Source organism: Heptranchias perlo, chromosome 19 (genome assembly GCF_035084215.1).
Source record: "Heptranchias perlo isolate sHepPer1 chromosome 19, sHepPer1.hap1, whole genome shotgun sequence".
NCBI lineage: Eukaryota > Metazoa > Chordata > Chondrichthyes > Hexanchiformes > Hexanchidae > Heptranchias > Heptranchias perlo.
The window spans coordinates 25,426,529-25,449,042 of NC_090343.1; the positions used below are offsets into that span (position 1 = coordinate 25,426,529).

General features: G+C 40.2%; 1 protein-coding gene across 2 annotated transcripts; it reads right to left on the reverse strand.

The window, feature by feature from the left end:
* Positions 1 to 57: 57 nt before the first annotated feature.
* Positions 58 to 21,924, reverse strand: si:dkey-7k24.5 (somatomedin-B and thrombospondin type-1 domain-containing protein). 2 transcript variants are annotated; one of them, XM_068000523.1, is made up of 5 exons: positions 21,482 to 21,924; positions 15,962 to 16,156; positions 12,528 to 12,606; positions 3,402 to 3,578; positions 58 to 1,121 (listed from the first exon to the last, which is right to left on the reverse strand). In XM_068000523.1, the coding sequence occupies exons 1-5, from the start codon at positions 21,702 to 21,704 to the stop codon at positions 1,001 to 1,003; spliced, it is 795 nt and encodes a 264-aa protein (XP_067856624.1). In that variant the 5' UTR covers positions 21,705 to 21,924; the 3' UTR covers positions 58 to 1,000. The 2 variants fall into 2 exon arrangements, with proteins under 2 accessions (XP_067856624.1, XP_067856625.1); XM_068000524.1 differs by having other exon boundaries at positions 58 to 1,118; positions 21,482 to 21,922.
* Positions 21,925 to 22,514: the final 590 nt, after the last annotated feature.

Consider the following 22,514-nt stretch of genomic DNA (forward strand, 5'->3'; position numbering starts at 1 on the left):
TCTTGGTAATGGACTGAATGTGGGTTTGAAGCTAAGAACACACTTGTCCACTCTTAATAAAGGTGTTAACCAGTTTATTTTAAAATGGCAGACAGCCTGATTTCACTGACAGATTCTCCATTCCATGCCACAGGCAAAACCAATAAATGGAATTTATAATTGACCTTATGCATGCAATGTTCCCCTCAAATCTCCCATTTGTTAACATTCTTCCCAAGGTTGCAAACTGGAGTTTAGGTTTCTCCAAAGTAAGTCACAAATTTGTTACATCATTAACCTTGAGAAAACAGTAATGAGAAATGTAAAATATTCCAAAGTGACAGAAAACTGTGCAGGAATGATCAGTTATCTAATCATCTATCACCTGCACACATTGTGGTGCTTTCCAGGCACAACTAGAATTTCACCAATTATTAGCGAAAAGAATGCTCCATCTTCCTTCAGAAAGGTACACGTTACAGTCCACTGATCATCTAGATTTGCCAATTAAATGTCTATGAATAATGAATGCCACAGACTGTACAGGGAGTGTTAAGAGTATGAATCAATCACTCGTCAGTAACCAAAGCTTTCTGACGAGTTAGGCCACGCCTGTAACCAATCACTGAGCTAGATATTTAACATGTGGTTTGATATTTGGACTTTTAAATGCTTTAAATTGTCTTAGAGAAATTCAGTTTAAAAGTTGCCTCTTCAGTTTGACCTATTATTTTTCACCATAGGTTAATGACTCTTTTTCTTTACCATGGTGATGAAATATAATTTATTGAAAATACTGGAAAATAAAACCATTTTCAGAAAGTAACAATATTTCAGACACTTCCTCATATCCTTACTGCAATGTGTTTATACACACACAATAATCCACAAGCTTCAGAATATATCTCATATTTGGTCTTAAAATATTTTGAATTAGATTCCAGATGACTTGTTTCTGCAGTACAAGTGCTTAGCAGGTATTGAGGAGATAAATGTGTTGCGTGGATGGGTTGAGTTGACTTCAAATGAATAAAAAACTGTGGACTGAAGGACAAGAACATGATTCCATCCGTCGAATCCACTTCCATGTTCCTCTGCAGCGAGGATTACCAATTGCGTGCCACTGTAGAATCTGATTCCTGCTAGAGAGACACACACACACACTTTAACAATTCCATGTGAATAACCATGACCGTACTCTGCTCTTCAGAATTAAGTTCATTCATTTCCTCCCAATGAGCTATCCTCCATGGAGTTATCAGTCTCATTCTCTCAGCATTTTCAGCCCCTTCAGAGAAAGCTCATTGAAAGAGATTTACTATTTGCAGCATGGTAATACTCTACTTGATAATAATGGGGACATTTTGAGCAATGTAGTAACTTCACTCAGTGGAAATATTATACAATATTTGTTTAAATTCAGAAACCTGGAATGACTACTGGAGCTACATTGAACGCTTGCACTGGCCATTTGTTAGAGAGCGGTAATACCGATAGTGCAGAATGGCATCTAGTGGTTGCACAAGATTTTCAAATTGGCCCTTTGGGCAGTAATCTGACGCAGCATCCTTTATAGCATCCGGCCAATTTTCATTCTATTGATTTCAGATTCGGGTGGTGAAGATGAAAATCTACCCCTACACAGTGACAAATTGCTATTTGGAGGTGTTTATTGTATCCATGTGATTTATATCAATTAGTGTTAATTGTATTCAGGTGGTGTGTATCAATTGGGGAACTCTCTTGTATCCATTTATATGAAAGCTTATTTAGGGTGTAGAGGTTGTGATGTTGATCTCGGTAAATAAAGGTTTGGAAGCAACTGAAGATCAGGCTCTAGTATTCTATCCTTCACCACTTGGCTATCCAATTTACAACGGGAGGAAGTAGTATGTGATTACTACAGTGCTGAAGACATGCATTTGCCTAATATTAAGGAAATTATCAGCATAATAGATATTTAACTTAAAGAACTTGATAGTCCAACTCTTGTAAGCACCAGGGATGAATTTCCACAGGGGTTCTCTCAATTGCACACCGTAGCTCTGGTGGAAGAGGTATGGAAACACCAGAAAAGTGGATAAACAACAAGCAGGAGACCCCACAGAAATTCACCCCAACTAGCTTTGTAGTACAGGCTACAGACTGTTTGTCTGTACTGACAGATGAGTTGATATGTACCTAAGTTACAATCTAGGAAAACTCTGTATAAAATGGCTACTACAATTGATTGAAGAGGACCAGTAAGAGCAGGAAAGAACTGGCCTTGATCGTAAGGTGGCACACAAGGCATGCTGTGAGGTCCTGTTGATACACAATACATTAATTCTACCATCGCAGCCACAGCAACCTCGGAACAACTGAACAGTGCTCCTTTCGGAGGCCAAGACTAAGCAGGCAGTCTCAGAGCTGTGCTACATCCTCAGTGAAGACCTGCAGGCAAGATTTAGCATCGTATGGCACTGTCAGTGTTTGTCAAAGTCACCTTGGCCCAATTTTCATGGCTTGGAGCCCTTCCAGGCAAGCACTGGTGACATCTACAATTTGCTGCACACAGATGTATCGAGGTCACAGTTACATAATGCAGCAGGGCCCAAGAACTTCATCACTTTTGCCACTTACTGATAGAACTACTCAATTCTACACCTCAAGAAGGTCATTTATTACAGCCATGTTGCCGTATGGGCCTTTGTGCACAATAGCATGCTCTATATAAATCATAAGGAATTTAATGTATAGCCGAATAGCGACCACTAAGTCATGCAGATGAATGTCTGCTCCCCATGAAGCTCCCAAGAGATCGTCATTTTAAGACCACCATACTGAATGGGAATAAAGAGCAGAGGGCTCGCACCAGAGAAACTAAGGCTACCCTATTCAACCAAGGCTCATGACACCCTTATGACAATTATGGACAAAGTGCAGATATAACAAAGTTCATACTACAATCAGAATGATTATGGAACATACCACTGGGATCTTGAAGCAGTATTTAAATACCTTGCCAATAGAAGCAATATATTACAGCCTACATTAACTTTACCCTGCAAAACGATGAGGGTCAAACAACAGGATACAATTATACATCTCTCCTGGTTCAATGGAAATGAAAATCAAGAGAGATATATAACAGGCGGCTGAATCAATATCGCCCATTTTACACTATCACATAAAGACAAAATTATCCCATGATGTAAATCTTCATTTGTGTTGAGCTCCCTGTAATGTTTCCGGCTATGAATGAATAATGATAGACTTTACTACCTAGAAAATATTTACATTTCAGCCTTATCACAAAAACATACTCAACCACCTTTGGGAATAATAATAAATTATGCCATCTATAACACATAATTCTCACCAAGCAAGAAACCTGCAAGAAGCTAATTTTATTAAAAGATAAAAAATATATAATGGCTTGCCTTTCAGTTTCCGCACCATCACCATAACATCTCTGGAACCCTGAATTCAGAGCAGGAGGCTGACATTCCACACAAACAGTGAAGCCTTCTCGAAGATACTGCATCCACCTAGTGTGAGGACGGTTTTCTATCCAGCAATTCTGAGTCAATGACTTCACCTGAAATTCTACACAATATCTACGAGGAAGAGAAAGGGAAAAACTAATATTATTGAAAGCACACCAGTAAATTCAAAGTTCAACTTAAAAAAAATTTAAAACTCAGAAATGAAGGGGGAGTTGAATATATTTTTTTCACACAGAGAGTTATGGGTATATGGCTTACTTAACCACAAGTGGCTACTGAGGCACAGATCATAACAATTAAAAATGGAATTGGTTAAATATTTGAAAAGAAAGAATATAAAAGGATACAGGGAAAGGGCAAGTAAATGGGATTAGAATGGATGGCTTCAATTGAAAAGCTAGCAGCTGCACAGGTTCATGGGGCTGAATGGCCTTCTTCTGTGCTGTAATTTCTAGAATTCTATGAAATGCTAACTATCCTCAGAAACAGCTGCTACAATGACCAACAACAATACAAACCAATCTCCATGGCATTGTTCTTGGGTAGTCTGTGGTCTAGAGCTGGTTATGATGTTTAGCTGCTAGGATATAGCTGTGCTTAACATTGTCTGCCCCTTTAAGACCACAGCTCAAGTACTGTGGGAAAGTGATCTAAATAGGTCTGTCCAGAAAATTGTGCCTGCTTGTTAATTCCTGGCTGCAGGTCAGAAGAAACTAACATTAAAAAGCTGGCTTTCTTTTTTTTTTCTCAATATTGTTTTGTGTCCGTAGCTACAGGCTAAATGCAACACGTTTATATATTGATCCCAGTCAAAAAAACGGTTTCTTACACACAATTATTATAATATCAATGGGAAAATTTGATCTATTTTTGTTTTAACTTAACACTCATGAATATGCAAAGATCACTGGATAATGGAGATGATTTCTTAGATGGCAGCTCGATTCATATGTACCCCAGACAGGAAGTGGCGGTCGCCTCAATCTGATTCCGGTTCAGTTCTAGTATACTGTTTAAACTGGTGTTGCAAATTCACATTTGTTGCAGGTGTTAAAACCAATCACAGCAGCCTGAAGTATAAGCAACAGGGAGTTAGTTACTTTGAACTTCAGAATTAAAAATGCACACCCTCATTCTGCGAGAGGCCAGAGCAGTGTGGAATTTAGCATCAGCGGAAGTTCAGCCTTGGAGCTCAGCATTGAGGTGCAGTTGAACACAAGTGGTTTTTTTTCTATAATTAATACTGTTGTGAAGTAAGTGGAGTTTGATTATTGTGAGAGCTTGGTGCTAGTGGGACTTCAGGCTAATACTATCTAGAGTATTAAGTTAGATAAAGGAATGGCAGTGCAGGGAATCCTTGTGATATCAAGGATCTTCAGTGTATCCAGGGGCAGCATAGTCGCAGTAAGTGTCAGAAAATTGAGTGTCTGTAGCAGAGGATCTCTGTGCTCGAGCAGCAATTGGACACACTCCGCTGAATCAGTGAGGATGAGGAGTTTCTGGATCGTACTGTCCAGATTGTGGTAACCCAAGAGGCAGTACGAGACAGTTCAGGGCACAGGGATAATACAGAAAGTTTGCCGGGACAAAGAGTGGGAGGAATGGAGGATTGGCGCAAGAAAGAAGTGTTATGGCAGCTACCAGGAAAGTAAGCATGGACCTGCATGATTCACTGCTGGTGATCACCCAACAGTAACACTTTAATGGAATGGAAACCCTTGCGATTCATGAAGCCTGCGAGCTTGTTTGCAGGAACCTGCATGGCCATGTGTGTGCAGTCAATGACGCCCTGGACTTGGGGGAAGCCTGCAATCTGCATGAATCCCAGAACCATATCCTGCTGTTTCCAGATGTTCATGGGGAAAGTGATGAAATAGTTTGCTTCAGCAAACATGGCATAAGTCACCTGTTTAATGAAAGTATGAACTGCAGACTGACTGATGATGGCGATATCCCCTGTTGCAGCTGGGATGGAGAAGGAGGCAAAGAAGTTGAGGGGCATAGTAGCCTTGACTGCAACAGGCAATGCAGTTGCAGCTGTGACAGTGGGTTGCAGAAGGCAGCACAGATCTGGCAGCCTCCCTGGAAAAGCACAGCCTCCTTATGCACTGCTCCTCTGAGAAGTGCATAATTCTGGACCTATACACCCTATTGGGAGGGTTAGGGCATCTGCGGGCTCTCCTCCTCCTTCTTTGTGGTCACCCTGCAGCTGCAGTTCCATATGGTCCTTCCACCTGTTGTTGCTGCTCCTCTTACTCCAGCCAGGATGGAATGGACAAAAAGATTCCCATTTTCAGAAAAAGAGCTAATGCCAGTACCCCCAAAGCTTCCTGAAGGTTGTCCAGACACTACAAGCAAAAAAAAACAAAATCTGAGCCCAAAAATGACTGAAAAATATAAGCAAGTTATTTGCCAAACATTTACATAAATTTAATTTAAGAGCAGATGAGTGCGCCAGTGGAACTGGTCGTTTCCCACCCTACACTGCTCATGATTTGTGAGAGGGTTTAGGGAGCAGCAGAGTCACCGACAATGGAATCTGCGTCCTAATCACTTTATAGGACCCTCATTTAAATATATTTATTATGCTCCTCCTCCCAGTGCTGGCCACTTAAATTGAGGCCTCCTTGAACATCACAACAGGAGGCCTCCAGCAGAAACTTGATCATTTTTTCTGCCATTTTGGCCCCACTACCTCCCCAAATTCATGCCAAAAAAGTGGTAGGTGGATGAAAATCGGCCCCCTGAACTCAGTTGTATTATGCTACAAGAGGAAACATCAGCATAAGGTAGGAGGCAGAAGAAAAGCACAAGCTGCTCTGACATGTATAGTTTGTTAGGCACTGACAAAAGCCTGAGGAGAAGATGCTGCCTAACCCATCAATTGAGGGGTAGCATGTGGTACAGAAAGCCTGAAGAGCAGAAAGTGATGTATTGAACTAAAAAACAGGCATAGTTAATTACTATAGAAAAAGGATCCATTAGTATTATCAATATTTTAAAATACTTTCAAAATATTTAAATTAGAAATCTATACATATTTCAAACATATGTTTATAAATCACTTAAAAATTCATTTTAATTTTGAATGTTTGAACAGAAATTATATTTAATGCTGCCAGTGGCTGTTTGCTATTCAATATGAAGATATTGCCCCTTAGGCTATGTTTAGCTAATGCTTTTCTAAGCTATAATCACACCCAAAAGGTTCTTCTCTACTAGAAGTGTGCAAAGAACTTCCCCATATCCACCCGTGTCATTTTAAATGCTTGAATTACACTCCACCCCTATCATTTCACAGAATAAATTGAGTTTGCTAATCTTCTCACAGCTCAATTGTTGAAAACTCTAAAACAAACCATGTCACTCTTCCTGAATCCTTTGGAATGCTTCTAGGATATGGTGACCTCAACTAAAGAGGGGGAGGAAGAAAGGGCAGCAGCAACAACACCATGCATTTATACAAAATGTCCTGGGCCAATTTACAGTAATAGTAAGGTGTATGGGACACTGAGCGAGTGGAAAGTGTTTAGGAAGGGTGTCCAAAGGCTTGGATGAAAAGATGTGTTTTGAGAAGGTATTTAAAAGGGCAAGAGAGAAATAGAGAATGGCAAAGGAGTTGAGAGAGGGTGACGGGAGAGGCAGGAGCGAGTGGTAGAAGACTAAAAAGATACAGGAGGGGAAGCAAGTCTGAAGAAGGTTGGAGAGATAGGGTGCAGCAAGCCATTGGAAGGATTTAAAGATGAGGATGCCATATTAAAATTTTAATGCATTGGGGATAGGGTAACATTGTAGGTCAGCAAAAGAAGGGTGATGGGTGAGCAGGGCTTAGTGTGGGAAAGGATATGGGTAACTGTTTTTGACAAGTTCGAATTCATAGGTGAACAAAGGAAGGTCAGTGAGGAGAGCATTGGAATAGTCAAATCTGGAGGTGATAAAAGCATGGTTAAGATTTTCAGTGTTGGATGAATTGATGTGGGGGGGAGAAGGGGAATGTTGTGAAGTTGGAAATACTCAGTCTTGATGGTGAGGGCGTGAGGTTTGAAATGTATTACAAAGCAGCGTGAAGCTCATCTCACAGTCAAACAGGACACCAAGGTTTTGTATGGTCTTTCAACCTGACGGAGTGGCTAAAAGGGAGATAGAGTCAGGGGCAAGGGAGTGGAGTTTGTAGTGAGTGCCAAGAATGATGGCTGCAGTCTTTCTGACATTCAGCTGAAGGAATCTGTGATTCATCCATGACTTGATGTTGGACAGGCAATCGACAGTACAAAGACAGGCTTGAAATTGAGTAAAGTGGTGGAAAGGTAGAGCTGGGTATCTTCAACATATGTATGGAAGCTGACTGCATAGGGTAAGGGTAAATTAAGTGGGTAGTTTCGCACTAAGGGCTTGCAGGTCAGAGAATCAGGCTACATTGTTGTAGCCCCATCTCTCACCAATGCTCCCTTTGAGTGCAGCTCCCTGTTTGATGAGAAGAATCAATCAATTTACTCTCATATTCCAAAGTTTAATATTTATAGGATGTCCCGTACTTGCATTTACACCCTTTGGATCTGTCAACATACCTTAACATTCTGTTTGCTTTAACAATTGCTTTGCAATACAAAACCAGTTTCAGTATTTAGTCATCTGTCTCAGGCAACTCTGATTCCCTTAGTAGAACTGCTTTATTTACAGTGCCCTCATCCTGCTCGGATACACATGGTGAAGTTTGGAACATCAATAGCATCACATTTAGAAGTAAATATAAAGATTACTGTGCTCATTGATTGGATGACAACTTGGCTAAGGCATGTCCCATAAATCCTACAGAACATCACTAAATCCATATCAGAGGATTGACATTTAAGGTCTCTACTGCAAATTTCTTAAAAAGAAAAAGCACCTGCTCTTCATTGTTGTGTTTTTAGGTCAGTTGGGAACAACAGCTGAGAAAGCTGCAATGCTGCACTACTATTTGGCCACATTCTCAATCCAACAGATGCTACACCTACAGCAATGCAAGGTTTAAATTGTACATTTTTACTTTTGTTCTAATTTGTAACACACTTTGCTGTGATGTCATTAAGTCACTAATTACATGCAAATTGGACGGTCTGCATCTGGGCAGGACTGGAACCAATGTCCTAGGGGGAGTGTTTGCTAGTGCTGTTGGGGAGGGTTTAAACTAATGTGGCAGGGGGATGGGAACCGATGCAGGAAGTCAGTGGGAAGTAAAGTGGTGACAGAAACAAAAGGCAGTAAGGGAGAGTGTACAAAACATGACCGGACAGATGGTCTGAGAAAGCAGGGCAAAGACCAAGGGAAGTCTAGATTAAACTGCATTTATTTCAATGCAAGAAGTCTGATGGGCAAGGCAGATGAACTCAGGGCATGGATGGGTACATGGGACTGGGATGTTATAGCTATTACTGAAACATGGCTAAGGGAGGGGCAGGACTGGCAGCTCAATATTCCAGGGTACAGATGCTATAGGAAAGATAGAGCAGGAGGTAAGAGAGGAGGGGGAGTTGCGTTCTTGATTAGGGAGAACATCACGGCAGTAGTGAGAGGGGATATATCCGAGGGGATATATCGGATATATCTATATCCGATATATGGTCTATATGGGTAGAACTGAAAAATAAGAAGGGAGAGATCACTTTGATAGGATTGTACTACAGACCCCCAAATAGTCAACGGGAAATTGAGGAGCAAATATGTAAGGAGATTACAGACAGCTGCAAGAAAAATAGGGTGGTAATAGTAGGGGACTTTAACTTTCCCAACATTGACTGGGACAGCCATAGCATTAGGGGCTTGGATGGAGAGAAATTTGTTGAGTGTATTCAGGAGGAATTTCTCATTCAGTATGTGGATGGCCTGACTAGAGAGGGGGCAAAACGTGACCTCCTCTTGGGAAATAAGGAAGGGCAGGTGACAGAAGTGTTAGTGAGGGATCACTTTGGGACCAGTGATCATAATTCCATTAGTTTAAGGATAGCTATGGAGAATGATAGGTCTGGCCCAAAAGTTAAAATTCTAAATTGGGGAAAGGCCAATTTTGATGGTATTAGACAGGAACTTTCAGAAGTTGATTGGGGGAGTCTGTTGGCAGGCAAAGGGACGTCTGGTAAGTGGGAGGCTTTCAAAAGTGTGTTAACCAGGGTTCAGGGTAAGCACATTCCTTATAAAGTGAAGGGCAAGGCTGGTAGAAGTAGGGAACCTTGGATGACTCGGGAGATTGAGGCCCTAGTCAAAAAGAAGAAGGAGGCATATGACATGCATAGGCAGCTGGGATCAAGTGGATCCCTTGAAGAGTATAGAGATTGCCGGAGTAGAGTTAAGAGAGAAATCAGGAGGGCAAAAAGGGGACATGAGATTGCTTTGGCAGATAAGGCAAAGGAGAATCCAAAGAGCTTCTACAAATACATAAAGGGCAAAAGAGTAACTAGGGAGAGAGTAGGGCCTCTTAAGGATCAACAAGGTCATCTATGTGCAGAACCACAAGAGATGGGTGAGATCCTGAATGAATATTTCACATCGGTATTTATGGTTGAGAAAGGCATGGATGTTAGGGAACTTGGGGAAATAAATAGTGATGTCTTGAGGAGTGTACATATTACAGAGAGGGAGGTGCTGGAAATCTTAATGCGCATCAAGGTAGATAAATCTCCGGGACCTGATGAAATGTATCCCAGGACGTTATGGGAGGTTGGGGAGGAAGTTGCGGATCCCCTAGCAGAGATATTTGAATCATCGACAGCTACAGGTGAGGTGCCTGAAGATTGGAGGGTAGCAAATGTTGTGCCTTTGTTTAAGAAGGGTGGCAGGGAAAAGCCTGGGAACTACAGACCGGTGAGCCTGACATCTGTAGTGGGTAAGTTGTTAGAGGGTATTCTGAGAGACAGGATCTACAGGCATTTGGAGAGGCAGGGACTGATTAGGAACAGTCAGCATGGTTTTGTGAGAGGAAAATCATGTCTCACGAATTTGATTGAGTTTTTTGAAGGGGTAACCAAGAAGATAGATGAGGGCTGTGCAGTAGACGTGGTCTACATGGACTTCAGCAAAGCCTTTGACAAGGTACCGCATGGTAGGTTGTTACATAAGGTTAAATCTCACGGGATCCAAGGTGAGGTAGCCAATTGGATACAAAATTGGATTGATGACAGAGGGTGGTTGTAGAGGGTTGTTTTTCAAACTGGAGGCCTGTGACCAGCGGTGTGCCTCAGGGATCAGTGCTGGGTCCGCTGTTATTTGTTATTTATATTAATGATTTGGATGAGAATTTAGGAGGCATGTCATAGTCATAGAGTCATAGAGTTATACAGCACGGATAGAGGCCCTTCGGCCCATCGTGTCCGCGCCGGCCATCAGCCCTGTCTACTCTAATCCCATATTCCAGCATTTGGTCCGTAGCCTTGTTAGTAAGTTTGCAGATGACACCAAGATTGGTGGCATTGTGGACAGTGAAGAAGGTTATCTAGGATTGCAACGGGATCTTGATAAATTGGGCCAGTGGGCCGATGAATGGCAGATGGAGTTTAATTTAGATAAATGTGAGGTGATGCATTTTGGTAGATCGAATCGGGCCAGGACCTACTCCGTTAATGGTAGGGCGTTGGGGAGAGTTATAGAACAAAGAGATCTAGGAGTACAGGTTCATAGCTCCTTGAAAGTGGAGTCACAGGTGGATAGGGTGGTGAAGAAGGCATTCGGCATGCTTGGTTTCACTGGTCAGAACATTGAATACAGGAGTTGGGATGTCTTGTTGAAGTTGTACAAGACATTAGTAAGGCCACACTTGGAATACTGTGTACAGTTCTGGTCACCCTATTATAGAAAGGATATTATTAAACTAGAAAGAGTGCAGAAAAGATTTACTAGGATGCTGCCGGGACTTGATGGTTTGACTTATAGGGAGAGGTTAGATAGACTGGGACTTTTTTCCCTGGAGAGTAGGAGGTTAAGGGGTGATCTTATAGAAGTCTATAAAATAATGAGGGGCATAGATAAGGTAGATAGTCAAAATCTTTTCCCAAAGGTAGGGGAGTCTATAACGAGGGGACATAGATTTAAGGTGAGAGGGGAGAGATACAAAAGGGTCCAGAGGGGCAATTTTTTCACTCAAAGGGTGGTGAGTGTCTGGAACGAGCTGCCAGAGGCAGTAGTAGAGGCGGGTACAATTTTGTCTTTTAAAAAGCATTTGGACAGTTACATGGGTAAGATGGGTATAGAGGGATATGGGCCAAGTGCAGGCAATTGGGACTAGCTTAGTGCTATAAACTGGGCGACATGGACATGTTGGGCCGAAGGGCTTGTTTCCATGTAGTAACTTCTATGATTCTATGATTCTATGATCTCTCCTTTATGACATATTAGGGTAAATTCAGTGATACCGCATTCCCATTAGTGGGCCACACACAAAGGGAGCTTAGGTCAAAGATAGAGCTAAAAGATTAGCAATGATTCTCCAACTCACATTCCCTTCGAGCATGGCTCCGCACTGAGAGAACAGGGTCGTTGAATTTACCTTGTCACTTCAATACTTAATATAACCTTAATCGTTGATAAATTAATAGTTTTTCCACAACTCATTTTAGATATTCTTCATTCAAAATTGATACATTTGCTGTAAATATTACACAACAGAACATTCACACATCTGAAATTCACAAAAAAAAATCCCTGCACAAAGGATAATTTTCTTTAGTTTTGCAAATGTTCATTGAGGTGCTGGGTAGCTGCAGTGGATAATGGAGCATTTTCCCATTTTTACATCCAATGACTGGATCAAGCATTCCCAGCAGGCCCAGTACAGCAGGGATTAGCCACTGAGCAGAGATCCTTCCTTCCTGCCTTGGACGAAAATTTTCAAACTCATTTCATTTTTAACTAAGCAGCAAACAGATCACGAATGCTCATTTTAAATAATGGCATTCTAACCAAATTTGATTGATAAAAATTTTCTCCTAGATTTCTTGGTTTGTTTTTAAAGTGGAATTAAGCATAGCTTAATCAGTCTCAGCAAATTACACAACACTGTGGCAGACATATTTGTGACCTTTAACTTACCCTGGCGCCTCAGATTCAATGAATACATCTCGCTTTTTTCGAGCTTTTCCATATCCCCCTGTGGTAATTAGCGCAGGGACTGTACACATTAAAACACAAAGATGTAAATCATGAGTGACAACACTAGGCAGATGTCCAACAAGGTTGCAAACAATAAAGGGTTGTACTTCTCAGCGACACACAAAAAGATTTCTACTGATGGAAAATGAAATGTATTCAATGAATGCCATCAAAAATTCATTATTATTGATAAATGTTCTATTTACAACAAAAGGTCAAAACAATGTGACTGATCTTCATAAAGGATGTAAACTTCCCCATGTGATGGTTTAAACCAGATGGCATTTTAAACCATTACTTAACTGAAATTCTTGACTGCTGTTTTCAAATGTATTTGCATAAGCACTAAAACTGCAGTGGAAATTATGCTGCACATTAAATAAAGTGTCAATGAAAATGCTGATCATTGATGGTACAATGGATTTAACATGCAAATAGATTTATTTTTATAATATAGAAAATCTCATGCTTTTGCTCATAATAACTTGAAGGATACACTATTTTATAAGGTTGGGAATCTGACAAAATGGAAATTTCTGTATTATAGTTTATATGACTTTTGCTTGAAAGGGCATACGTGATTTAAAAATTAGCTTTCGTCAGCTGTGTCACTGGGCAAGGTTCATTGTTTCACTGACAGTGGTGACCAACACACGTAAATGGCTGTACAATCAGAGATGTCGGCTCTGGGTGGATCTCATTCACAACAGATTCATGGGCACAGGTTTCAGTTCATAGGAGTCTATGGAAACTGCCCTTTTTGTTGTAAATGCAAGACTATAAAGTGTTGGGAGAAAGTCTGAATTGTAACAGAAGGATTATATAATAAAATGTATTATTCTGCTACTATGTGGAAACTTTGTGTAACTTGGTCTATACCTTTAAGACCTTATGGTTTTATTTCTGTAAATAGGAATATTCTACGGTCAGCTGCAGGGCAATTACTTTTGGGTACATTCTGAAATCAATAGGAAGCAACTTTTTGTTGCTGGAGAAGTTTCTCTAAAACCAGCATGGAACAGTGGGCTTTTTAAAAAATAAAGTGTAACAGAAATTTGCAAGTGTGATAAAATGTGATGCCTGAAGAACAATGAATCGCTTAAAATTTTGTATATGCATATAAATGTTTTTTGCTAGATAATGTCTTTAAAAAAGAAACTAGTAGAGTTCAGTCAGTCTATAATATCTCCTGTGCCCTATCACTCCCACTGAATACCAATCTCTGTGGCTTATCCCAAGCTGTGTATAACAATTTGTAACTGTGTCACATTTAACAGTTCCTATGGAACATCTCTTTTTTATTTTGCAACCTAACTGCATTAAACATTACTTAAAACCAGCAAATGATTAAAAAAATTATTTGACATATTTATATGATGCAGTGAGCCAACACAAATTTTTATACATGTTGTTCAATGTTTTAGTGTTTTTTTCCCCACTTACATTTTAAGTTTTCCACCATCTATACTTCAATCTTCACTGTGCATGTACTAGAGATAATAAATTTCAACATTCTGATAATCTGAGTAATCATTAAACTAAAGTATTGCAGGTCATCTGAACTCGACAGTTATTTGAACTCAATAGAGGTGTTTCTGCTGATAGGCCAGGTGAAAAGCTTCAAATGGAAGTGCTGTGTCTCTAGAGCAAGGAAAAAGCAGTATGGATGTTAGTTATGGCGATGACCATAGCACAGATCTTCAATCCTACCAGATGAAGCATGCTATTTGGAGGCAACAATCTGATGAAAATATATTAGGGGGCAAATAGGGTAAAGTATAAATTAGAAGACCAGACACATGACAGGCATTAGCAGTTTCTTGCACATGATCAATTTATAATACATTGCCAGCTTGGTTCAATGATATCACTCTTGTCTCTGAATCAGAAGACCGTGGGTTCAAACCCGACTCCAAGACTTGAACACATAATCTAGGCTGACACATTAGTGCAGTGGTGAAGGTATGCTGCATTGTCAGAGGTGCCATTTTTTTTTTAGAAGATGAGAGATTGTACCAAGACCCCATCATCTTGCTCAGGTGAATGTAAAAGATTCCTTGACATTATTTGAAGAAGAGCAGAGGAGTTCTCCCAGTATCCTGGTCAAAATATCCCTAAAACAACAACAGCATATTACATAGAATATACAGCACAGAAATAGGCCATTTGGCCCAACTGCTCTGTGTCAGTGTTTATGCTCTACAGGTGCCTCCTCCCACTTTACTTCATCTAACCCTATCTGCATATCTTTCTATTCCTTTTTCCCTCATGTACTTATCTAGCTTCCCCTTAAAAGGTATAAATGGTCATTTATCTCACTTGCTGTTTGTAGGGCCTTGCTGTGAGGAAATTAGGTATTCGATTTGTAACATATTAATAATGACTACACTTCAAAAGTAATTTGTTGGTTATGAAGCGCTACAGGATAGCTTGAAGACGTGATGAGCTCTATATAAATGCTCTAAGTTTATTCTATCTTTTTGTTATATTCACAACAACAAACAGAGCTGAAACACTACGCATTCTGATTTGGTTCAATTGGCTGCACTGGAAGCTGTTTATTCTAAACTTACCTTCAAAATATTTATTCTCGGGACTGGATAGTATGAAAATTATAAAGGGTTCCGAACATACATATAATGCATTACAAGTAGGATCAGAAGGTAAACACACATATTAACAACCGCTACTTCTACACTAGACCATCTGTAACTAACTATTGGCTTGAGTTTAAACTTTCTGCAGTTGATTTTGTCCCTCTGACCTGGGTTGAGATTTGTTCATTATTATCATTTTGTTCACCCACCTGCCTGCAGCAAAACTAACAAAACTCACCATAAATTATTTTGACAGAATTTGTGTCAAGTTGCACTGTGATGTGAAGTTGTGATCGGTCCATTGTAATACCAGTGTCGTAACATCACACTTTACAACAACCATCCTCAGACTGTACTTTTATACATGGCAGAATATGATATGCTAATTTTCTCCAGTGGTCAAAACTTAGAATCCTAAAGTTACCAAAATATAGTCCGTTAACCTCACAACATCAATTCTGATACACAAATTGTGCTTTAAAAGATGCTTACTGTACAAGTTTTTGTTTTACAACTCTACATATCAAATACCTTGCTAAACATTTTACAGAACCCCTCTCATACTCCAACTATTTTTGGATTAATTCAATATCACGTCACGAAATCGTCCAAGATTCACCCAGTTAAACTCAATTATCCTCAATCCAGAAGGGTAAGTCCCATCAAATTAAATAGATTTCAGCTATCACTAAAAGTTAAGCGTTTATAAAGCATCAATAATCTTCACTTACCAACAATAGTGTAAACAGATCCTACCGATAAATGTAACATACATACCAAAGGACTGCCTGCACATTCTGTCCTGGTCACTATGATATTCCACACAGCCTGCTCTTTCCTCTAAGGGAGGACATGGCTCGCCACCATTCTGTGGCTCTTGTGTGATGTACCGTTGACGAATGCGATACGTATTCTTGCATTGTTCTGCACAGCCACTCCAGAAACTCCATTCAGTCACTTTGCAAGAAATAGCTAATAAACCAATAGAAAGACTAATACTGTAATTGGAATGATATGTAAAGAGAAACAAAGACTTCTTTTAAAACATTTACAAAGAATTATTACCAAGATAACACCTTTTTATTTTAATGATAGCTATCCCCAAATTACAATCTTGAAGAACCTCATAGTGCAAGGTACAGCTATTGGCCAGAGATATTTCCATTTCAAATGCTTAGCTCCCTGGCAGGCTAAAAATACATTAACACTCCACAGGTTTAGCTTTGATGCGAAGCCAAAAGCGCTTTGTACTGACACTAAGCGGAGTGTAAACCTGCTGTGAAGGCCCAAACTGACTCAATCAACATAGTCAAAACAAATTAAATGGTCATTTATACTGTTTGCAGTTTGTGAGATGTTGCTGTGTGCAAATTGGGAGCCACATTTGCCTGCATAACAACAGTGACCATACATTAAAAGTAGTTAATTAGTTGAAAATCTCATTCCTCTTTAATCTGGTGTCAGGGTATGACCCAACTCTGGATTCAGACTGCATTTACACTACAAATGCAGCATCAGTGCAAAGCACAAGCCTTTCATACTGAGGCTACAGTTATATTGTAGATGCACCCAAAGTAATTCCTCTTACAAGAGTTCCTTGATAATGTTATTAGCACTGTTTCACAAATTTATGCATGTCTACTTACGATAAATATGTATCAATTAAATGGATCATTTGCAACAAGGAGCTCTTAGTCCTCCCAGATATTAATAGGAACATAGGAACAGGAGTAGGCCATTTAGCCCCTCATGCCTGTTCCGCCATTCAATGAGATCATGGCTGATCTGTGACCTAACTCCATAGAATCATACAACTTCATATACCCACCTTAGCTCCATATCCCTTAATACCTTTGGTTAACAAAAATCTATCAATCTCAGATTTAAAATTAACAAGTGAGCTAGCATCAACTGCTGTTTGCAAAAGAGAATTCCAAACTTCTACCACCCTTTGCATGTAGAAGTGTTTCCTAACTTCACTCCTGAAAGTCCTGGATCTAATTTTTAGGCTATGTCCCCTAGTCCTAGACTCTCCAACCAGCGGAAATAGTTTCTCTCCATCTACCCTTTCAGTTGCCCTTAATATCTTGAAAACTTCGATCAAATCACCCCTTAATCTTCTAAATTCTAGAGAATACAACCCTAGTTTGTGTAATCTCTCCTCGTAATTTAACCCTTGGTCTAGGTATCATTCTAGTAAATCTACGCTGCACTTCCTCCAAGGCCAGTATATCCTTCCTAAGGTGCAGTGCTCAGAACTGAACACAGTACTCCAGGTGTGGTCTAACCATGGCTTTGTATAGCTGTAGCATAACTTCTACCCCCTTGTATTCTGGTCCTCTAGATATAAAGGCCAGCATTCCATTAGCCTTTTTGATTATTTTCTGTACCTGTCCATGACATTTTAATGATCTATGTACATGGACCCCTAAATCTCTTTGGACCTCCACTGTTTCAAACTTTTCACCATTTATAAAGTACTTTGATCTATCCTTTTTAGCCTAAAACTTGCCTATACAGAAATCCATGTGCCACAGTTTTGCCCATTCACTTAATCTATTAATACCTCTCTGTAATTTTATGCTTCCACCTACAGTGCTCACAATGCTGCCTATCTTTGTATCATCGGCAAACTTGGATATGTGGCTCTCTATCCCGTCATCTAAGTCGTTAATAAATACAATGAATAGTTAAGGCCCCAACACAGATCCCTGTGGGACACCACTAGTAATATCCTGCCAATTTGAGTACCTGCCCATTATCCCTACTCTCTGTCTCCTGCCGCTCAGCCAATTTCCTAACCAGGTCAATAATTTAACTTTAGCTAACAGTCTCTTTTGAGGCACTTTATCGAATGCCTTCTGGAAGTCCATATAAACAACATCCATAGACATTCCCCTGTCCACTACTTTAGCCATCTCTTCAAAAAATTCAATCAGGTTTGTCAGGCATGGCCTTCCCTTTACAAATCCATGCTGACTCTCTCTCATCAGCTGAGAATTTTCAAGGTGTTTCGTCACTCTATCCTTAATAATTGACTCTAGTAATTTCCTGACAACAGAAGTTAGGCTAACTGGTCTATAATTCCCTGGTTTCCCTCTCTCATCTTTCTTAAATAGCGAAGTGACGTGCAATTTTCCAATCTAAAATCGAGAGGCATTTGGAAGATTATAGTTAGGGCTTCTGCAATGTTCTCACCTACTTCCTTTAAAACCCTGGGATGGAAACCATCTGGAGGTGGGGATTTGTCCCTCTTTAGTGCCATTATTTTCTTTATTACTCAAATTGTTAATTTGCTTACGTTAATTATGGTGAGTCCCCATCCTGATTCAAAATTAGTTTCCTTCGGGTGTCCAGCATGCTATCCTCATCCTCTACTGTAAATACTGACACAAAATAATTATTTAGCATGTCTGTCATTTCCTTATTTTCATTTACAATATTACCATTAGCAGTTTTTAAGGGGCCCACATTGCTCTTGACCACCCTTTATTTCCTAGTATAATTGTAAAAGAAATTTTGTGTTGATTTTGATATTTCTTGCAAGTTTCTTTTCTACTCCCTTTTTGTAGCTCTTACTATCTGTTTTGTCACCCTTTGCTGTTCTTTATATCTCTCCCAATCACCAGGATCTTGCTTTTTTTTGCATTTTTGTATGCTTTTTCTTTTAGTTTTATGTTGTCCCTTACCTCTTTTGTCGTCCATGGCTGGTATTTTGGCAAGTAGAGCTTTTGCACCTTCGGGGTATAAACTGGTTCTGTATCACCTTAAATTATTTTTTGAACACCTCCCACTGATCTTCTGTCATTTTACCCATTAACAGATTTGTCCAGTTTACTGTGGACAGTCTCTGTCTCATCCCTTTGAAGTCAGCCTTACCTAAATTTAGAATCTTAGTAGTGGATACGGGTTTCTCCCTTTCAAACACAATGTTGAACTTGATTATATTATGATCGCTATTAGGTAAATATTCACGCAACGTTAGGCTGTTAACTAAATCTGGCTTATTACTCATTATTAAATCTAATATGGCCTGCCCCTTGTGGTTCTAGAACAGATTGTTGCAGAAAGTTATCCTGAACACACTCAAGAAATTCCCAGCCTTCCTAATCAATCAATCAATACCAAAAATAATGTTGGATAATATACAAATAGATTTCTGAAATCTGATCACCTGCCAGGATCTGTACCGGTGAGACACTCTACACCAAGAAACTGAAAATAGTTCTCTTCACAGCATATTTTACATCAACATTCATAGTAGGAATGAACAGTTTATAGATTAGTTACATCCTTTGGTTTGAGTTGGACACAAAATAACCCAAAAGCTAATTTTCCCCAGCCCTTTTCATCTTAAAAATGGATTCATATTGGGGCAAGCTTCCACAGGCGCCAAGAACATTTTAGTACATCACCCGAGCAGGCCATGCTTCTTGCATGAACCTGGACAATGTCATCAGGTAATCGTGAGGGTTTGCAAACACACAGTAGTTGAAACGGACTCTTTGCCCAAAGTTCACATTGGGGAAAATGGAAGCCACGGTTTTTACCCCACATAACTCTGCTCCTTTGCCATTGACATCATCCCCCTCTCCAGCTATTTGCTCAGGATGAATCAGTTTTATTGCCCTGTTTGACCCAGAGCTGAATTTCAAACCTGACACCCAATCCATCACTGCTTACTTCCATCTACACTCCTACCTCACCCCCGCTGAAACCCTTATCTGTGCTTTTGTCATCTTTAGACTCAATTACTTCAATGTCCACCTCCTCAGCCTCCCCTCTTCATAAATCCCAATTTGCCCAAATCTCACCCGTATTCTGCTCCACACTGACTCACATTCACCCATCACCCATGTCCATGCTGATCCTGGTTTCCCCAATGTATTGAATTTAAAATTATTTTACAGCTTTACCCGCCCTACTTCTGCAATCTCCTTCAGCCTTACGTCCCCTCCCACACTGTTCAGTCTGACTCTGGCCTTCTGTGCATCTCTCCCTTTGTCCCATGTTGGTGGCAGAGCCTTCACCTGCTTTTGCCCTACTCTCTGGAACTCACTCCCTTAACCCCTCCACCTGTCTCCATCTTTTCAATGAAATTTTTGATCACCTCTTCTGAACGCTCCCTCTATGACTTTGCATCAATTCCTTTTTTATTTTCCTCTCTGAAACGCCTTTAAGTACTGAACAAGTACAAGTTATTATTGTACTGTATGTGCATTTCCAACAGGGTTATTAGATGGCAACCAGAAGCAGGAAGCATGGTTGATCTTTTCTCGCCACGCTCCTCCAAATTATTATCCTACCAACACTGTGGCTAATTTACCAGGCACACCCTCTCATCTACCGTCACCCAGTTTGACAAATAGGTTTAAATGACTTCTGACTTTGTAATAATTTTTTTTGGTTGAGTAATGAACAAGGTGGTTCCTTATTATGTGTTGGCACTTGGCATCCATTCCCATGTGAGTTGCCAAGTAACTAATACATCACGCCCCAATCCAACAATAAAACTGTCGAACAGTTACAGATTATGGCCTTTCGACAACTAATCTTAGTACAAAGTACAGTCCAAACATACAGCACTTGAAATTATACCCAGACCGACAAGGTTTCTATTGTATTCCATCAGGTTATATATTGTCATCTTGTAGTTTACTTGGTGTCGCTTTAAAAAAAAACAATAATTACTCCCTATCCTCTGGTTCTAGGGCAGTAACACGGATCGGTCCGTACACAATTCACCAGGTGCTTTCTGCGGATTGTTTCTTTACCCGAGTGGAGGATGTTTTTAACTCCTTAAAAGCGGTGCCGTTCTCGCCCCCAGACTCTAGCTATATTTTACACGCTGTTGTCCATTGTAATATTTAACCGAAAATCGTTAACGTATTCTGTTACAGACCTTGCCGTGGGTTCATGTAATCTAACAGGTAAAACTCAATATTAGCAATATATTCCCAATCATCTGGGGTTTAGTGTTGGGACAGGCACTGCCCATCTATCTGCCACGATTTGGACTATTTTCCCCAAAAATTGCTCAATGTTCGATCCTCACACTCCCGCAGACGAGTTTCACTGTAACTGTCCCGATTTGTGAAAAACTCTTTAATATTTAGACTGGCGCTGATAACCGAGCTGGTTATTCGGCTTTGGGGTGAGGGGGGAGATTCTATTCCACCCTAAACAGGGCAACGTAGCAACATTATAAATCAACACGCCTTTTAATTACAGATATTAAAAGATTTTTTAAAATAAAAGATAGGTAAAAGTTTTTTAAAAAAAGAGAAGCTGGGTTACCTGGGCAGGCGAGTTGGTAATCATGGCAACAATCCAGGGTATGTCTACAAGCCTGGTCACAGTAACAGGTTCCGTGGGAGCGATCGGGCCGCCAGCCAGTGGTGCGACAGTCGGGTTCTCTGCCCTTACAGCAGCTTCCCAGATCCACACAGCCACCTTCAGCACCGGCTTCAAGTAAAACTAACCCCAACCCAAGAACCCTAAACACGGCTCTCAACCCCATTTCAATCAATTCAAATCATCAGTGGATCTTCCAACCCAGTTTCTAAAAAAAAAAAATTGTTTACCCCTTTCTCCACACTCCCCGTACTTGGCCCAGTTCCCAGACTCGCTTCCTAACTTCAGCAGTAAATCGGCAGCAGGACCACTGTCAAATCCACGGCCGCTTCCATTTCCCAATCAGAGCGACCAGCTCCAAGCTCGTCAGTTTCAGTCTCGGTGACCTTTAGCCTCAACTTTTGGTCACATCAATCTGGTGTGTTTCAGACTGAAACCGACACAATCTGAATAACGTAGGGCTGGTTTTGGATGAATAATTATTAAACGTAGTGAGAATGGAAGGATTTTTCCCCCCATTTTTAACCCGCGCTGGATTTAGGCATCAGATAAGCGATGTGTAATTTTTTAGAATCGAAAGTGCTTAAAAATTTCAAGTTGTTCTTGGTTGATCCCATTAAATTACACCATGAGTTTCATGTGGGATGTTTTGTGATGTACACCATAAATAATTAGAAATATTAAAAGAAATCATTTTCCATTGGCCTTTGGCTTTTAAGACTTTTGGAAATTTTCCGTCTGTTTTTTTCAAAATCAGATCTTTCTTAATTAGTCTGAGGTGGGGGAGATTCCGCTGTCAATGTATCCGGAACCTGGAGCGATTTGGAACAATACTTGTCCAATGACATTAATAATTAACTTGCACACCAGAGCTCCCGGTACTTAATTCCACTTAATCCATCCAATAATGTGCTGTTTTAATTGAGGTGTATTCAGGTCCTTTCTTAACGTCCAATTGGTTTAATTCAACAAATTA

What these genes read in the sequence shown, in the direction of transcription:
- si:dkey-7k24.5 (XM_068000523.1), bottom strand. Translation starts at nt 21,704, where the DNA reads ATGGGGTTGAGAGCCGTGTTTAGGGTTCTTGGGTTGGGGTTAGTTTTA. An exon ending in AATGTGCAGGCAGTCCTTTG is followed by an intron (nt 12,607 to 15,961) that starts GTATGTATGTTA and finishes TAATGTGTACAG; the next exon opens with TCCCTGCGCTAATTACCACA. An exon ending in GATGGTGCGGAAACTGAAAG is followed by an intron (nt 1,122 to 3,401) that starts GCAAGCCATTAT and finishes GTGTCTCTCTAG; the next exon opens with CAGGAATCAGATTCTACAGT.